This window comes from Theobroma cacao, chromosome 8 (genome assembly GCF_053813885.1).
Source record: "Theobroma cacao isolate CCN51 chromosome 8, ASM5381388v1, whole genome shotgun sequence".
NCBI lineage: Eukaryota > Viridiplantae > Streptophyta > Magnoliopsida > Malvales > Malvaceae > Theobroma > Theobroma cacao.
In genome coordinates, this window is record NC_142646.1 from 3,557,395 (window position 1) to 3,578,471 (window position 21,077).

At 36.2% G+C, this 21,077-nt stretch overlaps 4 protein-coding genes across 5 annotated transcripts; 1 reads left to right on the top strand and 3 right to left on the bottom strand.

Annotated features, from left to right (window-relative positions):
- Positions 1–12,680, bottom strand: LOC18591835 (phosphoglucan, water dikinase). Its single transcript, XM_018126084.2, has 31 exons — positions 11,749–12,680; positions 11,545–11,654; positions 11,368–11,446; positions 11,159–11,250; positions 10,920–11,073; positions 9,915–10,232; positions 9,539–9,649; positions 9,305–9,403; positions 9,070–9,204; positions 8,069–8,157; positions 7,747–7,881; positions 7,302–7,464; positions 7,136–7,225; positions 6,662–6,847; positions 5,977–6,039; positions 5,796–5,858; positions 5,467–5,526; positions 5,223–5,375; positions 5,036–5,119; positions 4,670–4,846; positions 4,451–4,557; positions 4,029–4,242; positions 3,769–3,872; positions 3,555–3,684; positions 3,338–3,463; positions 2,310–2,420; positions 2,012–2,110; positions 1,093–1,266; positions 921–1,013; positions 635–750; positions 1–319 (listed from the first exon to the last, which is right to left on the bottom strand). Exons 1-31 carry the CDS (start codon positions 11,818–11,820, stop codon positions 115–117), a joined length of 3,912 nt encoding a protein of 1,303 aa, XP_017981573.1. The 5' UTR covers positions 11,821–12,680; the 3' UTR covers positions 1–114.
- A 96-nt stretch (positions 12,681–12,776) lies between these two features.
- LOC18591836 (transcription initiation factor IIA gamma chain / TFIIA-gamma (TFIIA-S)) lies at positions 12,777–15,228 on the bottom strand. 2 transcript variants are annotated; one of them, XM_007018224.3, is made up of 4 exons: positions 15,094–15,228; positions 14,840–14,980; positions 14,706–14,756; positions 12,777–13,242 (listed from the first exon to the last, which is right to left on the bottom strand). In XM_007018224.3, the coding sequence occupies exons 2-4, from the start codon at positions 14,966–14,968 to the stop codon at positions 13,102–13,104; spliced, it is 321 nt and encodes a 106-aa protein (XP_007018286.1). In that variant the 5' UTR covers positions 14,969–14,980; positions 15,094–15,228; the 3' UTR covers positions 12,777–13,101. The 2 variants fall into 2 exon arrangements, with proteins under 2 accessions (XP_007018286.1, XP_007018287.1); XM_007018225.3 differs by having other exon boundaries at positions 15,077–15,228.
- A 699-nt stretch (positions 15,229–15,927) lies between these two features.
- On the top strand, positions 15,928–16,523 carry LOC18591837 (uncharacterized). Its single transcript, XM_018125474.2, has 2 exons — positions 15,928–16,132; positions 16,217–16,523. Exons 1-2 carry the CDS (start codon positions 16,046–16,048, stop codon positions 16,340–16,342), a joined length of 213 nt encoding a protein of 70 aa, XP_017980963.1. The 5' UTR covers positions 15,928–16,045; the 3' UTR covers positions 16,343–16,523.
- On the bottom strand, positions 16,414–19,908 carry LOC18591838 (uncharacterized). The gene is given in 13 exon segments (XM_088808966.1): positions 16,414–16,940; positions 17,049–17,165; positions 17,272–17,654; positions 17,749–17,839; positions 17,952–18,058; positions 18,137–18,292; positions 18,364–18,534; positions 18,655–18,796; positions 18,995–19,114; positions 19,204–19,323; positions 19,427–19,486; positions 19,653–19,774; positions 19,867–19,908. Coding segments are annotated over 13 exon segments (2,016 nt in total). The 3' UTR covers positions 16,414–16,555.
- Positions 19,909–21,077: the final 1,169 nt, after the last annotated feature.

The following is a 21,077-nucleotide window of genomic DNA, read 5'->3' on the forward strand; positions in this document are numbered from 1 at the left end:
TAGGTCATGATCCTGGTTTGATTAGAAATTTCATGACTTTACATCAGCTTGTAGAGTTCAACTGCAATAGATGATGCTGTAACAAAGCTGAAAGATTACAGGAGGTCAAGAATATTAGACCTGTGGTCTTGTCTGAACAACATAAACAATTCCATCTTTTATTACTCCTTCAATGTCCTGGGGTCGACCATAAAGGGTTTCTATAATTTTCCCTGCCTCTGCAACTTTTGAGAAGAGTGAGATCTGGAAAGATTTGTCAACAATCATTGGATCGATGGAGTAATCCAAAACCATGCTTTCCTCTTTGTCCATAAGTACACTGACATATTTAAGAAATGCAAATTACAAAGGCATTTTTCAAAGAAAAAGTGTGAAGCAAGGTATGCATGCCAAAATAAAACCTAGGTCAAGGAACATTTGATGAGATCCTCATCACTAAATATACCATCATGATCACCCATTTCGATGACAAGATGGATTGGTGGCTAGAATTATTTTGTTTGGAGAATACTATGAAAACAAGACATAAGAGGTGACAGTCCAATATTTGATCATGCCAGCCTATAAATAAATAACTACTTATAATCCTTTTGTTGTTTGCAAAACATTGTCCAAAATTCACTTTAGAACAAACCTGTCATAAAGCCCGGCACCTGCATATCCCTCAAGATCTTCACCATTTGAGTCAGAGCGAAAAATGATAGACGGCTTAGAGTATAGTCCTATTTGCTTGCTTGGATAACCAGTAACCTGAAGGTTATTGTGGAAAAAAAAAAAAATTTTCTTAGCCTCCTAAAATTTTGGTAAGCAAGAACTTAGAAAACAAAAGCCAATTGAATATTGATCTGGTACGTTTATCCAGAATTACATGGGGCATGTATCGGCAGATAGGAGATGCAAAAGAAAAAAAAAGGCCTTACGATAGGACATTTTAGGTTGTTCTTTTTTGCAATGAAGCTCATAGCGCGTCCTGGATATGCACCCACCAATGTCTCTCCCAAACCTTTCACAATCTGTTTTTAACCCAAGAACATAGATGAAAAATGCTCCTGAGATCACTAAGTACACATAGAACCAAAAGGGTAGGCTTACCTCTGCATATATTTCTGAGGTGTCGCCTGATAATGGGTTTTTTGTGTGAATGACAAAAGCATAATCACCACAAATGACTTCTTGAACCAATACAGCCATGCGGAGGTCTTCGTGATTAAGCTTAGCTTTCTTACAACTAAAATATGCTCTTTCATTCCACTTTGAAGCCCAAACCTGCATATATAGTAGAAGAAAAGTGACTCTTCAGAAGGGCACCAAGTTGTTTCAATAAATAATAACATGGCTTTTATATTGCCATAAACTTTCATTTCTACTGACTATCAACATCCGTAACAAAGGAATTCAAATAATATTATTAATTATGTTCTGGTTAGAATCCAACATGAGTGAAATGTGGATAAATTTGAAGGATTAACACGTAAGGAAAAAACCTTGACCTAACCCCTTAAACTTCTTGATTAAGCTGATGTCAAGAACTTTGTTCTGGTTCTTTATCTGACCTTCCAATTTTAAAAGTAGTATCAGAAACTAAAAGTTCTGTCTGGATAAGTAACAATGCGAAAAGGGGTGGCACCATGTTGGCTCCATAGATAGTAGGGTGTTTCTTGAATCCTGGTTTAGGAGAGGCAAAATTTAGCCTTTTGGTTGAATGCGTCATGTGAAGGTCCAGCTAGTGTCTAACTTCTATATATATCTTAAAACCCTCACTAGTGGACACCATTCATCTCAACTTGGCTGATAAAAAATGAGTAGATATCCTGTTTCAGATTGTGAAGTTGAACCAAAAAACCCTTGAAACTGTCAAGAGTAGAGTGTGACCAACCTGAACCTTACAAGAGTTGTTAAAATTTATTGTTTAATAGGAAATTATGATGCCAGTAACAAAAGAGAAAAGGAAAAGGAAAAAGGATCAGTAGAAAGCATATGAAAATGCATTATATGCCAAAGAAAATTCGACCTTCCTTATTGCTTCCCAAGCACAGTTCCACCTGCCCTCACCTTCATCACCAGGCCAGGGCATTCTAGCACTTCTCATTTTGCTCCTAAGTTCAGTGGTCTACCACAAAGTTCAAAAATACAAAATTCTCAGTTTGAAAGATTAGTAAGTATGACATATTAACTATCCTGATATATATATGCATAAGCAATAAAAATTTTTGTAGGAAGTGTCTTCATATTCAGTATTGCTATAACATAGGACCTGTTTGACAGCAACAATGCCATAGTGCAGTTAAATACCAATGAATTAAAATTACCAAAGACAAAGGAGCACTCATTTGTAGAATAGCTCCTTTTATTTCTTGAAGTTTGGAAACATCACCACCATGCACTAATTTGCGAAAAAATGTAATCTTGTTTGCTATATCCTGAAAAAATAAAGCATTAAAATTTAGAGAAAGAAACGCAAATTGCTGATATCCAGCTTGCATACTCATCTGAAACACAAATATCGAACTTCAGAATATAATTACACGAAAAAAAATCCATAAGATAATTTGAGAACTACAATTCCATTCCTAAGTATTTAGACTTTTTGAGTTGGTCTTAAAATCCATGGGTAGCATAAGATACCAGTCAGTTATGCACCATGCCTGGTGAAATTGTTACTGTTCTGCTTATCTCTACCTGCTCACTTTGTGAACCAAGATGTGTAGAGTCTGGAAGAAATAGAAAGAATGGAATATCCAAGTACTATTCAGGAAGGTGGAGGTAGAAGACCTATAATTATAGAAAAGACTGCAAGGGTTTCTGATTGCCTTTTTATTAATTCTGAGCATTATAAGCTTCTGAGGCCTCCAACTTGAGTATTGAGCCCCTAACTAAGGAATTACATTTGACATGAAGAATGTGAATATTCAAAGATGTAAGTCTTAGACTCAGTAGAAAGCCAATTAAACTGAAAAACGTTCATGAAGGTTGACTGCCAAGGTTCTAAATATGGCTCACTCCAATGATCCCTAATGCGCCAGTGCTTAGTTTTCTAGATATGGATATATATCTTAGATTCTGACCTTGCTGGTAGAACTTCCTTTGAGATCTTTTCATAACTTTACAGGTCAAAGTAAAAGTAAACTTATGCCTGTATAGATAATTAATCCCCTTTTTAGTTTGAACCTGCAATGAACTTATGTTCTCATATAACATTATCCTTTCAGTCTTACATGCACATTTCAAAGAAATTGAAAAAGAAAAGAGAATGGAACACCTAAAGAAACAAAAGACAATGGCATATAGAAAATTAAAATTTAACTGATATAAGCCATGCTCAATAGAAAGTAGTTACCTTATTAATGTCTTTGGATAAAACAGTTTCAAAAGCTCCAAATGGCATTGCAACTGACATTGGAATCCTGATCCATGATGGCACCCTTCCTCTTAAAAATTTTATATTACAAGATTTGGCTCCAACCTGAATCAAAGAAGATTGTTGGTTTCACTCAGATATATCCTGCAAACTAATCATTCATTCTATCAAGAGTAATAAAGTGGAATGAGCGAACCATTTCAGTGGTGAATTCCTCAAGTGAAAGAGCATATCTACCACAGAAGGTCTTTCTTTGAAGGGTGACTCGTCGAGGAATGGAGGAAGAAACAAGGGAACTTAGAGACAAGTTAGAACCACTGATGTCACTGCAAGTGGAGGAAAAACAGTTCATTACAGTATTGGTGAGAAGGTGTAAAAGATTACTGATCAAGCAGTTATTATTAGTGTGCCTGATTATCAAATTTGAGGACTTCAGTTGTATAGATACAGCTCGTCCCTCCTTCAACTTGAGATTCCTGAAATTGTTTTGATCGAAGCATGTGGCAAAGCATATCTGCACCATGCTGCTGTAAGTTAATTATATATGTTGCTTTTCTCAAGCTAAGCAATTAGAGTAGCTTTGAGCTAGCAGATAAGGTGAAAATATTCACTTTTTGGTGACAGAGTGGCTTAAATAAAAGTTGTGATAAGTGATCCAAAAGACACATGCCTTACTATTTCTTGCTCTGATTGACACATGAGACAGGACATCTGGCATATCAGATGTCAACACTGCAACAACCCCATCTGGAATCTCCTCCTCTCCAGTTACTCTAGTAGCAATAATAACAGTTGGCTTTCGGTAAACTTTTCTCTGAACAGTAATCAGCTCATTCACTGAAGTTACAAAACCACACACTTCAACGGGGCTGATAACCTGCCAACTGTTAAACACAAACTTCAGCAAATTTGAGAGCAAACACCATGCCAGTAAAAAGGGTCCACAAAGTAGAAAACCATCTCCACTATGCAAAAAACTTATAAATCTGAAAGGAAACCTATAATATCAGTTCAAATATAAACATATTACAGCCAGGTTTGAGTAAACTAAATGGCTATTCAGCACACAACTAGGTTTCATTGAGAACTTACCTTCCTAAATTTGCAACTTTTCTAAGAATGGGGTCAAAACGATTAATGATCATAGAAAGAACAGCTGCTGATCCTGCTCTTACTAATTCTTCCGCAAAAGTATTTATCTGATAGCAGAATAAAAGAATTTTAGATGCAAAATACCTTTCCAGATGGTGTAAAACTGAGAACTAAACATCACTTTCAGCATCAGATATATGTCGAAGTTGAATCACATACCACTGTTTTCCCAATGCCAAGCAGTTTACCAAGATATTCAGCACTAGGCTGGATCTTATTCTGGAAATCGAGGGCCCTGTCAGCAAGTACTAATTGCAGTCGATCAAGAATAGCCTTTGTCTGTAATGCCCACTGAACATCACTGGTTTTGTATGATTCAGAGACACGATACCAATCCTGTGAAAGTTGAAAAGAAAACAACAATTGGCGAGTACAAAAATAAGTATCAAGTATTATTTCACCACTACTTAATAGATAATAAAAGTTTAATACCATATATAGTCAAGTAAATGACAAAGCTGTTAGCCACAAATGCATCAAAATGAAAAGGTTATTGTTTAAACAATGCTCACAAAAGTAATATACCTTTGTACAGTAAATGAGATCTTCATTGTTGACCGTGGACAGGCACAAATTTTCAAGCACCAAGGAAATGAAGAATATGATTTCCTGATTCACAAGTAATACAAACAAGTATAAATGGGTTGTCTTCATGCTCTAAATTTGCTGGTTTGCAAATATATTCAGACAACGCAATTAAATAAACATTTACTGGTGGGTATTTAAAGTTAAAATTTTTAAGTCCCCTTTCCATGGTTGTTCTAACAGATGAAGCCAAAGCAAGATCAAGGAATAACAGCTCTTTTGCTAATCTATGAGGTGTCAGCAGAAGAGGGCGAATCTCAATGCGGGATTCCAGCAACTTCTGCAATGCAAAAAAATATATTCAATCGCACAAAATGTACCTAGAATTTGAATAAAATAAGCTTCATTCCACTCCAAGTACAAATTCAAACCTCCATCAAAGGGCCAATGTTTTCATCACCTATATGAGTTTTGACAAAGTTCAGGCAGTCCTGGAATTTGACAACAATGAAAAAAGTCATTCCCCATTACATTTTTTAGGGTGAAAAATAAGAAAATTTTTCAAGAAAGAACAGTAAATCAGAAAAAGTATAATCCAGATTGGAAGAAACAATTCTCGGATACGAAACCAAAATACTGATCCATAAGTTGAAATGTCATGGATAGTATGCTTATTATGAATGCCAATATAAAGACTCTTATGACACATAAGAGAAAGATAATATGCATAAACTCACTGAAAAAAGGAAGAGACACTTACCTGCAACTTTGGTGATAAACCACCAAAGGCATTAACTCTATCTGCTCTTGTAAAATCCTGATTCTGAAGACCATTAAGAAGATGGATATTTGAGTTAGTAACAACTCAAAATTGAGGGTTAAGGAAATGGAAAATATGCACAACTCCAAAGAATTCCTTGTCTGGTGTTGCTGTAACTAACCTTGAAGGGGGAAGCCAAACAACTTTCAATAGCAGATTCAAGTTCTGCACCAGAATGCACAGCCTGTGGCATGTTGTCACAAACAATAAGAAGTAATAACTTTTGAATAATAAATCTAGTTTATGACATATCTAAAAAAAAATTTAAGAAAATCTAGCTTATGACATATAGCTAAATGAACGTCAAAATTATGACTAGGACTTAAAAGGAAAGTTTTAATAGCATGATTATAGCTATTATTGACTTAAAAGACACCAAATTAATAATGGTCTGTCTTGAAAATATCTTAGGTCATACACACAATGAATGAAGGATAATTTCAAAAAAAATTTGGAACATGGCAATTTATTTGATCTGCTCCTTGAAAATACTTACGAACACTGTAATTTATATCAGATAGAGGGATTTCTTGCTAATTTCTATTTGCAAATTTTAGTCACTAGCATTTGGTAACTCAGATTCCTTGTTAAGAAGCTGACTTCTTCTTGATTGGTAGTTTTCATCAAATTTATTTGCAGGATTCAACTTCACGTTCCAACCTGTTAAGTCAAACTTGATGAATTTTTATCAAAATTAAGAGCGTGATCATGTAACTTCCTTAATGTTTACTTCAGTAAATGTGAGCAGAAAAGACAGGTTAAACTTCCATGAAAAATATAGTTCTTGGTCCATACAGTATTGATACCTTCAATGTCTTCAAGTACATTGTAAGGTCGTGGATGAGACCTTCTTTAGCTTCCATCCTGAAATGAGGCTCTGACACAATTGGACGGTCATAACTTGCAAGTTTTTCCTTTGTGAGACCATGGGCATTTAATGTTTTCCAATAAACATCAAGCTTCAAACCACATCTCAAATAATTTAATAGTGCCTGTTGCAAAAGAAGACAACATTCCACTAACGGCATGTATATCTATGTGAACAAGCTTATCCAATCAAATATAATTCCCTGACTTAGCTTTTCAGTCAGTCTAGCTCACAGCTAAAATGTCCTTATCTTGTATTTAGAGATAAATAGAACAGATTGCAGAACATGCCTAATTCATTTAAGGCATAATGTCTATGACTAATTTATATGAACCTTCAAAAGATCCTCAATTTCTTCAGTTTATTTACCTCATCTGTCCTAGTAGCAATTCCTTGATAATTAATTACATACCTCACAAATAAACACATCATCCAGGCTACTGTTATTGTGCAACTTTTGGTGCCATTCTTCCATCATGCCACTTTTGCAATCATTATTTCTCTAATGAACAAGATGGAGAATTAGTTTTGCAAAAATGATGCACAACCCATTTCTGTAAGACATTAATTTGACATACCTGAATCATTAGTATTTCATCACGAATTCTCTGCCCAACATCACCCTGACCTCCACGACCAACAAATGCCATTACTAGCCTCACAATCTCTTGGTCATTTGGCTGGTCCAAAAATGTTCTTTGCAGTAAATTGGTAAACCTGTCTTGAGCTTCACTAATTTCACTGAAATTTTTTTTGAAGATATTGACTTAATAGGCTAATATTACTTATATGTGCTATAATCTTCAAATCAACTTTTCACATCTCAATTTGTATGACAGTAGATTTATTCAACCTGAACCAACTATATTATGAAAATAATCCTGAAATACTTCTTAACAGTTGTATTAAGAATAGGGAAAAATACCATTATTTCATGGGAGGAAGGGAGCATGGGAACTTGTGTGGAGTCAAGATCTATCAAGAATGTTCTTCATTAAAGCAAGTAAGACATGCAAATTTTACCGAGGTTTCACGTTATAGTTCTTGTTCCATGTAAGACGCCTGCACATCATGAACCTCATCCAGACTAATATACCAATAAGTGCTAATTCTCCTTCAACTTTGCAGCGTTCTGTCAACTCTGTTGCAATATTGAACCTGACAGTTGAGTATGTAAGTTATTAGTGACAAAACAAGGTAAAGAGATATATTAGCAAGATCCTACCATCTCAACTGCTGTATGATGGTGAGAAATGGTCCTGATGTTTCCAAATTGACATCACTCTTAAAGTATGGATATGCTTAGATTCATTTATAACGTGATTGGCTCATCTTTTAAAGTTACCTGTGCATCAAGGACCTCTCAGCCTCCTTTTCTCTTGCAGATATTTCATCAAGCAACCATTTGACAATTCCTTTCCTGTACCCATCAGCCTGCAAAAAAGGTTCTCCACATTTCCATGAAAAATACCAACAATTTACCTAACAACTTAACAAAAAGAGACTGAAAATAATAGTGATGTGGAAATTGGTTAAAAGATATGCTAAATGACTAGCATGAGATAATTAACTTAGACAAGGGGCAATTAGTTCTCCATATTCTTCAGTGTGAATGTGTGACTATTTTATCAGATCATCAAGAAGACATTCACAAAAATGAGCATTTCTGAACTTCTCCTTTTCCTCAATAAAATAGTTAGATCCATAACTATTACTTCATTACTTCCAGCAAACCAGCCAAAGATTCTGTTCAAATGCAGTCCGCCTTCGATAATGGTTTTCCTAGAGTCAATAGCTCAAATTCAAGTTTCCATTTTCTTATGAAATATTTATATAAACGATAATATCACATGGTTTAAGCCATTCATCCTCAACTTTAATGGCCCAGAATTGAGAAACCATAATAGCTCTGGTGTTGTGGATATTCAATCCTTCCATCAAATGCTAAGGACTAATGTGTTTTTAAAGGCTATTTTTGGTTATGAAACAGGGGAAGTGACAATATACACTATTCAGTAATAAGACTAACAATGTAGTGGAAGATCCACTTGTCAAATTTTCTCATATCATTAGACTGGTTTCAATTTCATGACAAAAACCAAACTCTGAATTGAGCGAACAAATTTAAGCGATGGGGAAAATAAACGATAGTACACTGTGCTAACGATGCTAGTGCTTCGAAGGAGACCACAAAACTTTTATATGCGAAAAACCTTCTCAGAATGCATAGGCTGTTTGTATTTCCATACATCTATTGCAAAAAGCAAGGTACCTTGTATAATGATATATTCTAAAGTATAGTGCCAAAAATGTAACCATTCAATACAAGGAAATTAAGAGTAATACCTTCCCATTTGGCAGCTGCATAGGTTGTAAAGCTACAAAGAAGTTAGCCCCATTATTTTTAATCCAAGACCCGCCAGACCAGATCACAAATTGAATACCAACAACCTTCCTTTGCTGCAAATTAATATCTACTAACTTTTTTCCCGGTGGGGGGGGGGTGTTTAATCAATACAACATGTTAGTATATAACAAAATGAGGCAAAAGTACTCATGAAAAACTACTTTTTACAAATACCTGAAAGGATCCTTCTTTAGTTGATATATCTATAAAATAAGTTTGACATGCTCCAACAACCATTTTTGACTTTTCAGGCAACATATCTGATGGAGGAGCCTGGAATCAGTGATGAAAGCAGGCAGCGAGTTGAAGTAAGATTCTAAAAGCAGACAATAGCTAGAAAATTCCAGTGTCAGTGCACTCTATTTATAATAATAAATCTCCTACTAAATGAAGGACCGAGTCTCTTACCAACCATTCACCAGCTGATGATTTTGACACTCCCCAGTGAAGAACTGCAGTGCCTTTCACATTCGAAGCAACCAATATGTGATAATCACCAGTTACAACTTTAGAAAGAACCTGAAAAACAAAGATAATGAAAAACCAAATAGCAAATATGAGTTCTTGTTTCAGAGATATTAGAAGTTGATCTTATTTCTATAGATGTGTATTAGGTATCAATTCAATAATCATTGACTAACAGAATATGAGATGACCGGCTAATCGGTAAAGCAAAATCCCTTTCTGAATTAAATAAATAAAGTGGATTCAAACCATGGCGATGTCCATCACCATTTTTACTCTCATCCAACAAACTGAAAATTATTATCGCAATAAGACTAACCACTATTTCATTGTTGCCAACACAAAAATTCTGCTGTGAGACCACATTATTTCCTCCAATTGATTTCTCCACAAGATTTGTCAAAGATGATGAAGGCTGACCAGTCCTGTTCTTTTTCCCCTTAGAGCACTTTTGCAACCACTTCTCAACATCATGTCTTCTATGATAAGATGATGGTGTTTCACACCTTGATGGCTCTACACCACCCTGGGCTTTTGTTTTTGTACTTGCATTCATATAGCCATACTGTAACTCATTCAAGGATATTCCCTTGGACAGCTGATGTTGGAGCTCTGTTATAGCATCTGCATAATCTTGCTGCACCAATGCGCTCACTGTTATATATAAATACCTAGATTGGCAACATCTGATAATGATATTACGTGGTTGATGTTGCAATAGCACCAACGATATATCTGAGCTACACTATTTTCAAGCATAGGCCTTTTAAGTTAAAAGCAGACAGTTGAGAGAGCAAAGGAGGACAAGAAACATCGTAATATACAGAAGAGAAATGAAATGATAACAAACACATACTACTGAGAAAATTTCCACAGGCAATACTTAGGTAGAAAACAAAATATCTTCAGAAATTGAAAAGTTTCAAGTTTTAATCTGAATCAGTACAAAACAAATTTACTATTCTAAAGATACACTACACTTTTATTTTGCATTGTGATATCAAAATTTTCAGAAAAGTCATACTAAGCTGATGATAACATAAACAGCAGAGAGAATCTCAGATTACGCAGACATTAAACGTTTTATTGGGTAGAGGAACTTTTTGGAAAATCAGAACATGCATGCATAAGGTTCCACTAGTTTTTCAATAACTTTAAAATGTTTATGAATTTCCTTTGAACCTAAATTTAATTACCACAAAGGAAAGGGAAGTTAGATAGCAGAGAACATTTAGTGAATCCAACTTGAAGAAATTCAAAACAGTGCATTAATTCATACTTAAGGTAATTGAGAATATAATCCAATTTTTTGGACCATAACCACCTTTTGCTGTTCTGTAGAGCTTTGGGGTCTGCCTCGGCTTTCCCAAATTAGATATGCCTTTCGATCTATTAGATCTTTTGGTATAGATGGAAAAGAAGCACTTGCATCATGTTCAGGAATCTCTACACGGAAATTCCCATGATTTAGTTTCAACCTGGAAAGCAAAGTTAGATAAGAATTTCAAACATCTCAAAAACCACAGCCAAAAAAAAGGGGGATGGCCCAAAGGAAATACTGACCATCTGTCATGGCTGCCATCCTTCAACACAAATTCAATAGCATGTATCTTAGGGTCTCGCAACTCAATATTGACAACATATGTCTCTCCATTCTGCAGTTTAAATCAGACATTTCATCAAATTAAAATTAGTAATTAATTCTTATTTGCTTCTGAGAACAATAACATCCAAATAAACTACAGAGCATGAAGGTCAAAATAAAATTACACCTTCACAAATGGTGTCTGCATTGCACCTTGCTTATAACATTTTGCCCCTGAAGAATGTTCACTAGGGATATACCAGTTCCTGCAGGAGGATATGATTCTCAAGAGATTGTTGATAAGCAAAAAAAACCAAGTAAATAGAATTGATATTTTATAAAAGGTTTTCAGCGCTGGCCTTACAAATTCCCATGGTAAACAAAACCCCAGTGAAGAAACCAAGTTCTTGTGCAGTTTTTGAGCTGAAGTTCAACTCTTGCATTGCACCTACTCGAACGTCCAGAGACATTAATCTTCACAAAAGGCAAAAGATCAAAAGAACAATTATTTTAGGAGAACAATTTCCATCAATGGTAATAAACTCCATTCAAAAGGGAAAGTTAAAACCTGAAGTTGCATCCCATCAATAAGCTGAAAATGAAGAACTCGAGGAACCTGTACATTACTGGAGGTCGCCATAGCAATTGTTCACAAACACAGTGAAACCTAATCGTTTTGCAAGACCATGTTTGATGGACAAACACCTTATTTATAAGCAATAAACTCTCTTTTGTCCAATCATAGTTACATAAAATGCTGGAGTATCTTTAAAAGTGAAAATGTGATGATTGATATTCTTGAAGGGAATATTGAATTACCATCACTAATAAATCTTCAAACATGATTCCATGGTCCATGGACCATACTTGATTTGGAGCCGAAGTTCACATTAAAGTAATTCATTTCTTCTGACAACTGCCATTCAGATGATATATATATATATATATTTAAGTACTGCCAGAAGGGGATCGCTTTCAAAGTTCAGACTTTTTGTTGATTGGAATCCATTTGCTTTACTACTGTCTCAAATGAACATAGGACACCGATTTAGCTCTTTTGAAGAATATTTAGTTTCCCCTTTTTCCCTCTTCGTCCTTCACTTGATTTTCTTTCAATGGAAGATAGACAACAAGGGCAGCCGAGGTAAGGTTTTCTTACTGGAATAGGAAGAGGAGCTGGAACTCCATGAAGAAAAGGGAACTTGGGGAAAAGATGGAAGAGAATCAGATGCTTGGAGCCTGGGTTAGAGCCACGCTTTAAATTCCCAAAGCAAAAGCGCAGTGTGATGCTGATATAGATTCCCACTGGAAGAAAGTGCGGATTCTGAAATCATTGCCTGTATTGATGATAGAAACAGCAAGCAGAGAGAATGGGCAGATGACGGCTTTTCATAAAAGCAAAGGAGATAACATCGGGGCTGGCGTTTTGCAAACTCTTGTTCAGTTCAGCACCTATTTCTCGTCTAACGAGGAAATTTTTGTTCAAAATTGAGCTTTAACTAGTAAATGGTTTCATGATGGAATAATAAACTAGAACACCCAGGAAAAATGTTAATGTGGGATCTCAAGCTGAACTTGCCCGACAAATGTACAGAATGACTAGAAGAGGAAAAATCAATTCAATCAAAAGGGAAGATCAAACAGGCAACTCATTACATGAATATACTAATAAGACCGCCATATCCTATTCAAGCTGGTGAAATAGGTTGACAGGGAACAGAAACCATTCTTGTCATAAGTACAGAGGTTCCATCTTTTTGTCCTAAAATTTTCACCGTTGTCCATTATGTTATCAGAAAGAAAAACAAAATGAAGTACCAAGAAAAATTCATCCAATAAAGGTTGATGGCTTTACAACATATGTTCAATCTCCGTCAACCATCCCCTTCCACCATCATCAGACACAACACTGATTGACATTTCATTGTGAGAGCAGCTTTGAATCACATGCTACTATTTTCACCCGACCAACAGTCTCAGAAGCATCCTCGTACTTAAACACAGCATCCTGTAAGATGAAGGTCCACACATTGTCGCAGAATCTATAAGTGTGCAGATGTCCCTGTAGCACATACAAGACTGGATCAGTGTTCAAATGGGAATATCACCGCAGGTTTGCATTGCAATGCCAGCACAATGTATGTAGATTTGAACATTTTTCAATAAAAATATAGAAGCCCTCAAATAAAAAATTTATAAATGATAAATGGCCAAAACAAGCAGCAGGAAACAGCTAAAGATTTAGTAGTAGAAGTTCAGTTACATAAATTAGAAAGCCAAGTAAATTTGACCAAAATGGAAATACCAAGAAAATGATGCTTAATGCATAACAGAAAGAGGTATTACATAATTATGAATATGATAAAAAAAGAACTTCATCAAAGAAGCAAGCTTTTCACAGATCTATTATTTCAAGCCTTCTGTATGGCGTGAGGTTATTTCTGAGCCAGCAAGAGTAAATGGAATTGGCAAAAAACAAATATTCCTAATTTATTTCACTGGTTAATCTCAGCCACAAACAAAAATTGCAGCATGTGCTGTCAAAGAACATCAATTACACCTGAAATGTCCTATACACTCTCTAAATCATATGTATCTCACGGTAAGAGCAGGAAAAACAATATCTGAGTCAAGAAAGTCATAGGAAATGACCAAACTTCCATAGTCAACAAAAGTTGGGGAAAAAAAAAGAGAGAAGGCCTAGCTTAATATCTAGATGTTTGCACAAGGTAAAGAAAATTGGACTTTACACATGATCTCTTCCATCTCTAGCAAGTATATTAAAATTAAAATAACCCAAAATTAGTGCATAACAAGTGAGGCTGTGAAAATAGAATTGACATGTTTACTCTGCACTCCTAACCACCAACAGTGGTCCAAGAGAACATTTTGACAACAAGAGGTAACTATGGCCTGTGGTTTAACAATTAACTCTTCATAAAAGTCAAAAAGAAGTTAAACATAATTAACCATTCTCCATTCAAAATTCTTAAAAATAATCCAAACTGTGCTAAAAACACTTTCTAGGCATGGTTTAACACAAAAGATTCACATGCTGTGTGTGCTAGTTCTCCCTTCTTATAAGTGCAATTCATTATTGAAACATAATAGTAAACAATCGCTACAATCAGATACCATATATATGAAATTCTTTTACCTTAATGTACCACAATCAACACCAGTCATGCATGGTCATAATTTATCTTTCTTAAAAGGATGGGAAGATCAAGGGACCGTATCAAACTAATCTCAGCTTCACTTATAACACCGCACTTATTAATACTAAGCATTCCATAAAACAAAATATATCACCGTGGTTATTCATAGAAATAGCAGATCACCAACATAACTCACCGTCAATTTACCCAATCAATCAACAGAGTAACACCCACAAGAGACAAAAAAAGAAGAAAAAAAAGAGAATTATACAATATATTAGCACCTTAAACAACAAAAAGATAAAGAAAAAATTTTCTGTTCTCTTTTTTCTTAAAAAAAACCCTTTTTTTGACAAAAAAAGTATACCTTAATGGCAACCTTGCTCTTCACTTGACTTTCCAGGGCTTCAGTCATAGACTAACAAAAACAAAAAACTAAATTAATGAATAAATAAATTCACAAAAAAGAATCAGAAAAGCGGAACCAGGTGTTAATAGTACCTTATCGAACTGGACGAGAACCTGAATAGCGAGCTCAGGGCTGAGAGTACCGTTTGAAACCATCTCGTCTAAAGTTTCCGTCAAGCACATGCCGATCGTTGACCTCCGGTAAAGCTCAAACGTCGCCATTGTTCACACGATCTGCAAAAAAAAATTGTAAATCTAGAATCTTGATGTTGAAATTACAAAAAAATTAAGGAAATGAAAGCAAGAAAAAAGTTAAATTAGGAGTTGAACTTGAAGGAAGAATTTACGAAATCTGAAGGCGACGCTGAGAGGGATCGTGAATGTTTGGAAATGGTAGAGCTTTGAAGATGCAAGGAGTTTAACGTTCGGTTTTGTGAAAGGGGAGAAATTTTTTTTTGGGCGGAGAGGATTTGGGGCTTTTTATACCCTAGATTTTGTAGATGGGGGTATATATAGGAGCCACAGTTTTGGATATATAGAATGACTATTTTGCCCCTCCATTCTTTAACCGTACGAAGAGCCAGTTGATTGGTTTGGGTCCGGGCCTCCTGCTGTGACGGATCTGACCCAAATGACGGCCCATAAACTTATCCATATTGAGAATTTCTTTCTTTCTTTTTTTAAATGAGATAAATAATGGAATTTTCAAATGTAATTGAAGATTAAAATTGTTTGAACAATTTATTTTAATCCATTTTTAATTTCGTAAGATAGTTTGTTAATTATTTGACGATTCTTCTTGTAGTTTCTATTAAAACTTAAGATATTTTAATAGTGAGGCGTCTCATCTAAACTTATATTATTTCATGGACAAAACTGAAATAAGGCTTTGAGCTTTCTTAAAGAGTAATATGAAATACGGTTATTAATTATTTTTTTCACATAGAAGAAACTGCATTAGTATAGTAATTTTTTTTAATCAATAAGTTAGTTTTCCATGAAAGAATGGCATTGGGCGGGTTCTCTATATGGAACTCTGATTGTTGAAAGGGTATCGTCAGGGTTTAAGCCCATCTTGTCTCGGACTTGTAACCGCCCACATAAACTAAACGTGGCGTGGTTCAAAGCTACCACGTATAGGAACGACGTGTAAAAAACTCTCCATTTCTTTGCACATGCCGTTCTCAAAAACAGTTTGCTTAAGAAGTTGCCATGGAGGAGATAAAGTAGTCACCACTCCTAAACACTTCGACGACCACCGCTACCGCCGCCGCCAATAGAGAGCAAAAAACGTCTGTTATGTCTAGAACCAAGAAGGATTGCTTAGCTTTTGCACTTTCTTTGCAAGAGGGTTGTCGATATGTCAAAGCCATCTTAGTTGGCCAGGTATAAACTAAAAGCCATTTTGAACTACCCTTTCTTGCAACCTTGGTGAATTTAAGCCTTAGATTAACTTGTTTTTGGTGACAGGCAAAAAAGCTGAAAGCAAGAAACGAGAAGGAAGTGATGGCAGCTGAATTACAAGCTCAAAAATGGCAGGTTGAAGCAGCTGATGAGGCTGAGAATGCTAAGGAAAGAATCTACAAATCCATGTAATCAAAATACATTAGTCTACATTAATTAACGTGTTGCCTTCTTTTCATACAACTACAAATTTTTGCCTTTTTTTTTGTCAACCTGTTACCTGTTATGTAACAACGGCTAGAGTAAATACAGTAAAACATATATACGGAGGACCCCTTCATTTATTTGAACACAGCTTGATACATTGATGTGGTATTAGACATTATTTTCATATTAATTAAAAGTTCAAAGTTTGTTGGTGGAATTGTTAGAAGGTGGGGCTTCTAAACGAATATAATCATACATGAGCCCCTGTAAAGCGCTGCTACACATTGGCTGTGTCAAGAAAATGGTATTTTCTCCTTCAATAAGCAGAGCACCCTTCACATCTATGCTATAGAGCCGGTATAGTCCATGAATTCCATGCCTTGCAATGGTGTTGTCATGCCCAATTACTCCAGTTGTAAACACAGGAGGATTTGCGTCTGGGTTATTGATCCTGACTTGTAATTCTGCAACATGTGCGGTTGCTAGAGCTAATCGAAGTTTATAGGTTCCAGTTTGATCTACGTTATCAAGTTTGAACTTGATTTGCCATGCTGTTCCTTTATACTTATCATCATCTTTCTTCCTGAAATGACACAATTTCGTCTTCTTTAGCATCACTTGCTATCAATCAGAACTCAATGTTTTAAAGACATGAATAAAAATAGAAAACTATTTATAAGTAGGAGAAAACCTGGTAACTTGAGCAAAGAACCAGTCAGTTCTGTAGTCACTAACACCAACGGTGTAAACAACATCTCCATTAGGGTATAGATCTGCGTATCTTTCCCACAATCCGTATTGCCTAAACCTGATAAAAGAAAATGATCGAGATTTCACGAGTCCTCTACCTTCTTCGTCTTGAAGTTATACAATAATCTGTTCTCTTGATTAAATTCGCAGCACAGAGAACTAACCGGTCAGGGTGGTTCACATATAGTTTGTTGCTATACTTTGGATCAGGATCTGGAACATAGAATTCTGCAGCAGTTCTATCGGGGATGCCGATTTCCCACAGTGTGCGCCCATCTCTTGGAGGTTCATAGACAAGGTCACCCATGTCAAGATCACAACCTGCTTGGTGGAATGAGATTTGTTTCATCGGATCAGGAAATGTTAGTATTGGATGTTAAAAGAAGAGATAAAAGAATTTGATACCTGGAGTTATGGTAACGATGGCACTTTTTTTGTAATCCCCTATGAAACCTGGGACCCAAGCATAGAGATTATAGTCACCAGTCCGTACATCGCTGATCAAGAAATAGCCATCTGCGTCTGCCCTGGTCCAGAATTGGTAACCCTGATATACGTAGTTCGAATTGGGTTTTCAATTTTGTTGATTCAGATTTAGAATAGTGCTCTGGAGAACAAGGAAATAAAAGCCAAAAAGTTACCTTGCTTTCTGTTTGCCATGAACCGGCATCCCCTGGTGGTGCCAATCCCACATAAGCACCGTTTGCTGATATATAGTCGTCGCTGACATGCCTAAACAGGTTAAACTATGCAAGTTGATCAAAACGTACCTTGACTGACTGAAGAATCAATAAAAAAGAGGAACCAAGCAGGGAAAAGAGGCCAAAAAACAAGAGAGTACTACCTGTCACTGACTTGTAATCGACCACTAACACAACCTCGCTGCTCCGACTTCGGAAAATCCTCTGAAGCTGGGAAGTTGTACGGCCAACACTGGACTTCAGTCAACATCTGAAATCAAATTTGTATTACCTTAGTTATTTTCCCGTTTATTATGCAGTAAAGGAAGTGTGGCTTGTGGTTTCTAACCTGTTCTTTAGCATCTTCCCATAGCCAAAGCGGATCATCGTTATCAATCAAAGTATTGAGATAAATGAAAACGGGGCCAAAGACTTTCTTCCATGGTTCTCCACGTTGAAACTTCAGCACCATATCCTCTCCCACGTAGTGAGCACTAAGAAACATCTAAATGTAGCATTTTGGTTAAACATCATACAGTTTACTTCTAATTGCTTTTTGGGTCTTGAACTACTTACAGCTAAATTTGTAGGACCAACATGAGAAGTAAGGTTTTGTTTCATTGGTCCGCCAGATCGGAACTCATTGCTTGGCGTGATTTGCCACCACCCCACTGGTGGATTGGAGCATATCCATCCATGGACGTAAAGATCTTTGTTCTCACAGGAGTACTGATACTTGTCATCTACCTACACATCGGGTAACTCCAAAGGTCTTTGTAGTTTAAACAACATAATTTAAATTCAACAGGACCTTGTTTGTTCATGAAACAAATAGGAAGCCTATAGGGAAAAGCTAAAAGGGTGTACCTCTCCTTTGAACTCCGGCTCCACGGGATGAACAAGTAGGGCAGCTTCAGGGTAAGCGAGGGGTCTACTTCTTCTTGGAGACCGGTCCTCTGGTAGGGGCATGCGCCTTTGCCTGTTATCCGCTACTGCCATGTAGCGAAACCTGCAAAGTGACATGACAATTTCTATAAAAATTCAAGCCCATCAAACAGAATTACGAAGCCTGCACTTGAAGTACCCCCAACCAAGACTAACTTTCAAATAATTTCTCCAGGAAAATAAGAATGTCTCCAGGCAGGTTATGTCTTAAGAGTCCATGAACAAGGAAAATTCAATTAAACAAAGAGGAAATTCTGCATACTTGTCCTTTCTAAGCTTGAACACGATCCTGGTTTGTGGCAGGTTGAAACCAGGCCACTCTTTCAAGTGCTCAAAGATGGCGTAGGAGTAGAAGCCCGAGGATCCGCGAAGCACTATGAACCTGATCAAAGTTTTATCGGCAGTAAAACTTGTGTCTCAGTTGAGCTAAATATGTATTAAAGATAGAAGTGAGTCGCTGCATGTGCATGCCTTTTGTCTATATTTAGAGGGACGTGCTTGCCCTCTAAAGAAGAACTCCATGCTCTTGTGAATGAGATTTCCACTTGTTCCTCATTTTCTACGATCACTCTGAATTTCGATCCTTTTATTCTGCATATTAATTGGTTTCTTAGATACTAGTACAAGTACAAAAATTGATTACAGTAGTATATCATAAGAAGGAAGCAAAAAGCGGGCATATTTCTTTCAATACACATAAGAGGTCCCTGCTGTTCCTGCTGTTCCTTCGTCACTCCACACAAGGTCCCAGTACCTGCATATATGAATTACTTCCAATTAAAAAAAAAAATTCAGGGAAGAAAAAGATGATAAAACAAAATAGAGGCAATTTCTTTTAACCCAAGAAAGAATGTCGACCATAGACGAACTACAGTATATAAAATGGATAAATTAAGAATGGAAGTTGCAGTGACATGTACCCTCTATCGGATTCTTCGTTACGAACTTCAAGCAAATTGTCGATGCCTTGATAACTGACTCCGGTGACAATTCCCTCTGGTTTTGATATTGTGACTTGGAGGTTGCCATTATCCATCACCACCTGTGCATGGCATTAACTCTTTTATTTCAAATTTCTCTAACTTGGTCAGTATTTAAACAAATAAAATCGTTGAGAAAGAAATTTTGGTTTACATGATCGTCCTGAATATACAATTGCACCCCTTGAATCGACATGGTAATATTGGCATGAGGCCCTCCAGTTTCCCTGGGACTTATATATTCAATGCATTATTAATCGTCTTGATTAGGGGTTTATATATATATCTAATGAAAATCTTCTTGTTGCCTCAGCAAGCGGAACGTAGACTTCATGGCTTATAAGAATTGATTTTGTATTGCTTTACTTGGATTTGAGAGCAAGCAATTATCTTCTACTTTCTTGTTTGAGAATTCTTTACTCAGTCGCTAACCGCCTCCGGTGCAGAAGATAAAGCCGTGCAAGAGCCGCCACGTGCATTATGCTGCAGTTCACTGAAACATCATGGTTTCTACATCCAGGCATAGATTGCACCATGAAAAGTATTTTGTTGCTTAAAAAACATCTAAAAATTCAATAAAAGCTGTGAGAGATCCTGAGTCAATTAATTAAATTACAGCTCTCTATGCTGAATCAAAATGGCCCTTTATTGAGTTTTTCAGTATAAAATCTCAGAGGAAGACTAAGGAAGGAATATTTTTGGAGAAGAAGAGCACAACAGTAAACAAGCTTTTCTGGAAAATGAAAATTTCCTCTCACAGTTTCAAATTTCATTCCGGTATTTATACAAGGATTTCAAATCAAAGATTAACCGAGCTTAGATCTAGCCTCGGTAAAATAACACTAGAAAATAGGATCTGAAATCTAACAAGAAAATGAACCAGCATCGATTCTTGAGAGAGGTTCAACGGTAACCAAAACAAAAACTTGAAACGGATAACAGACTGCCGGCCAAAACGACAACAAACTCTGTTCTTCAAACTTTAAAGTAAATGAAACGACACAGATGACTGTGGTATAACAGAGATTCAAAAAACTAAACTTATTAAAACGACTTCCTATAGTGCGTTTCAAGCACCTAACACTAACAACCTTCATCCTTCAGCTGAAAGTCCCGATGCGTCTCTGCTTAATCAGATTTCAATCATTCTTCCAAAAGCCTTTACTTACGGAGGCTGAGCTTGCAAAACAAGTTGAAAAAAACGTGCACTTCTCAAGCCAATCAGCTTTAGCTAAAGGATAAAGATTCTTTGGTTCATAATTTGTACCAGAACTCAAACACAAGATGTATTGATGATATGTTTCCCCTAGTCGACTCCATTACTTCAAGTAAAAAAGGGTTTTTCTGTAGTTCTTAGTCCTTTTT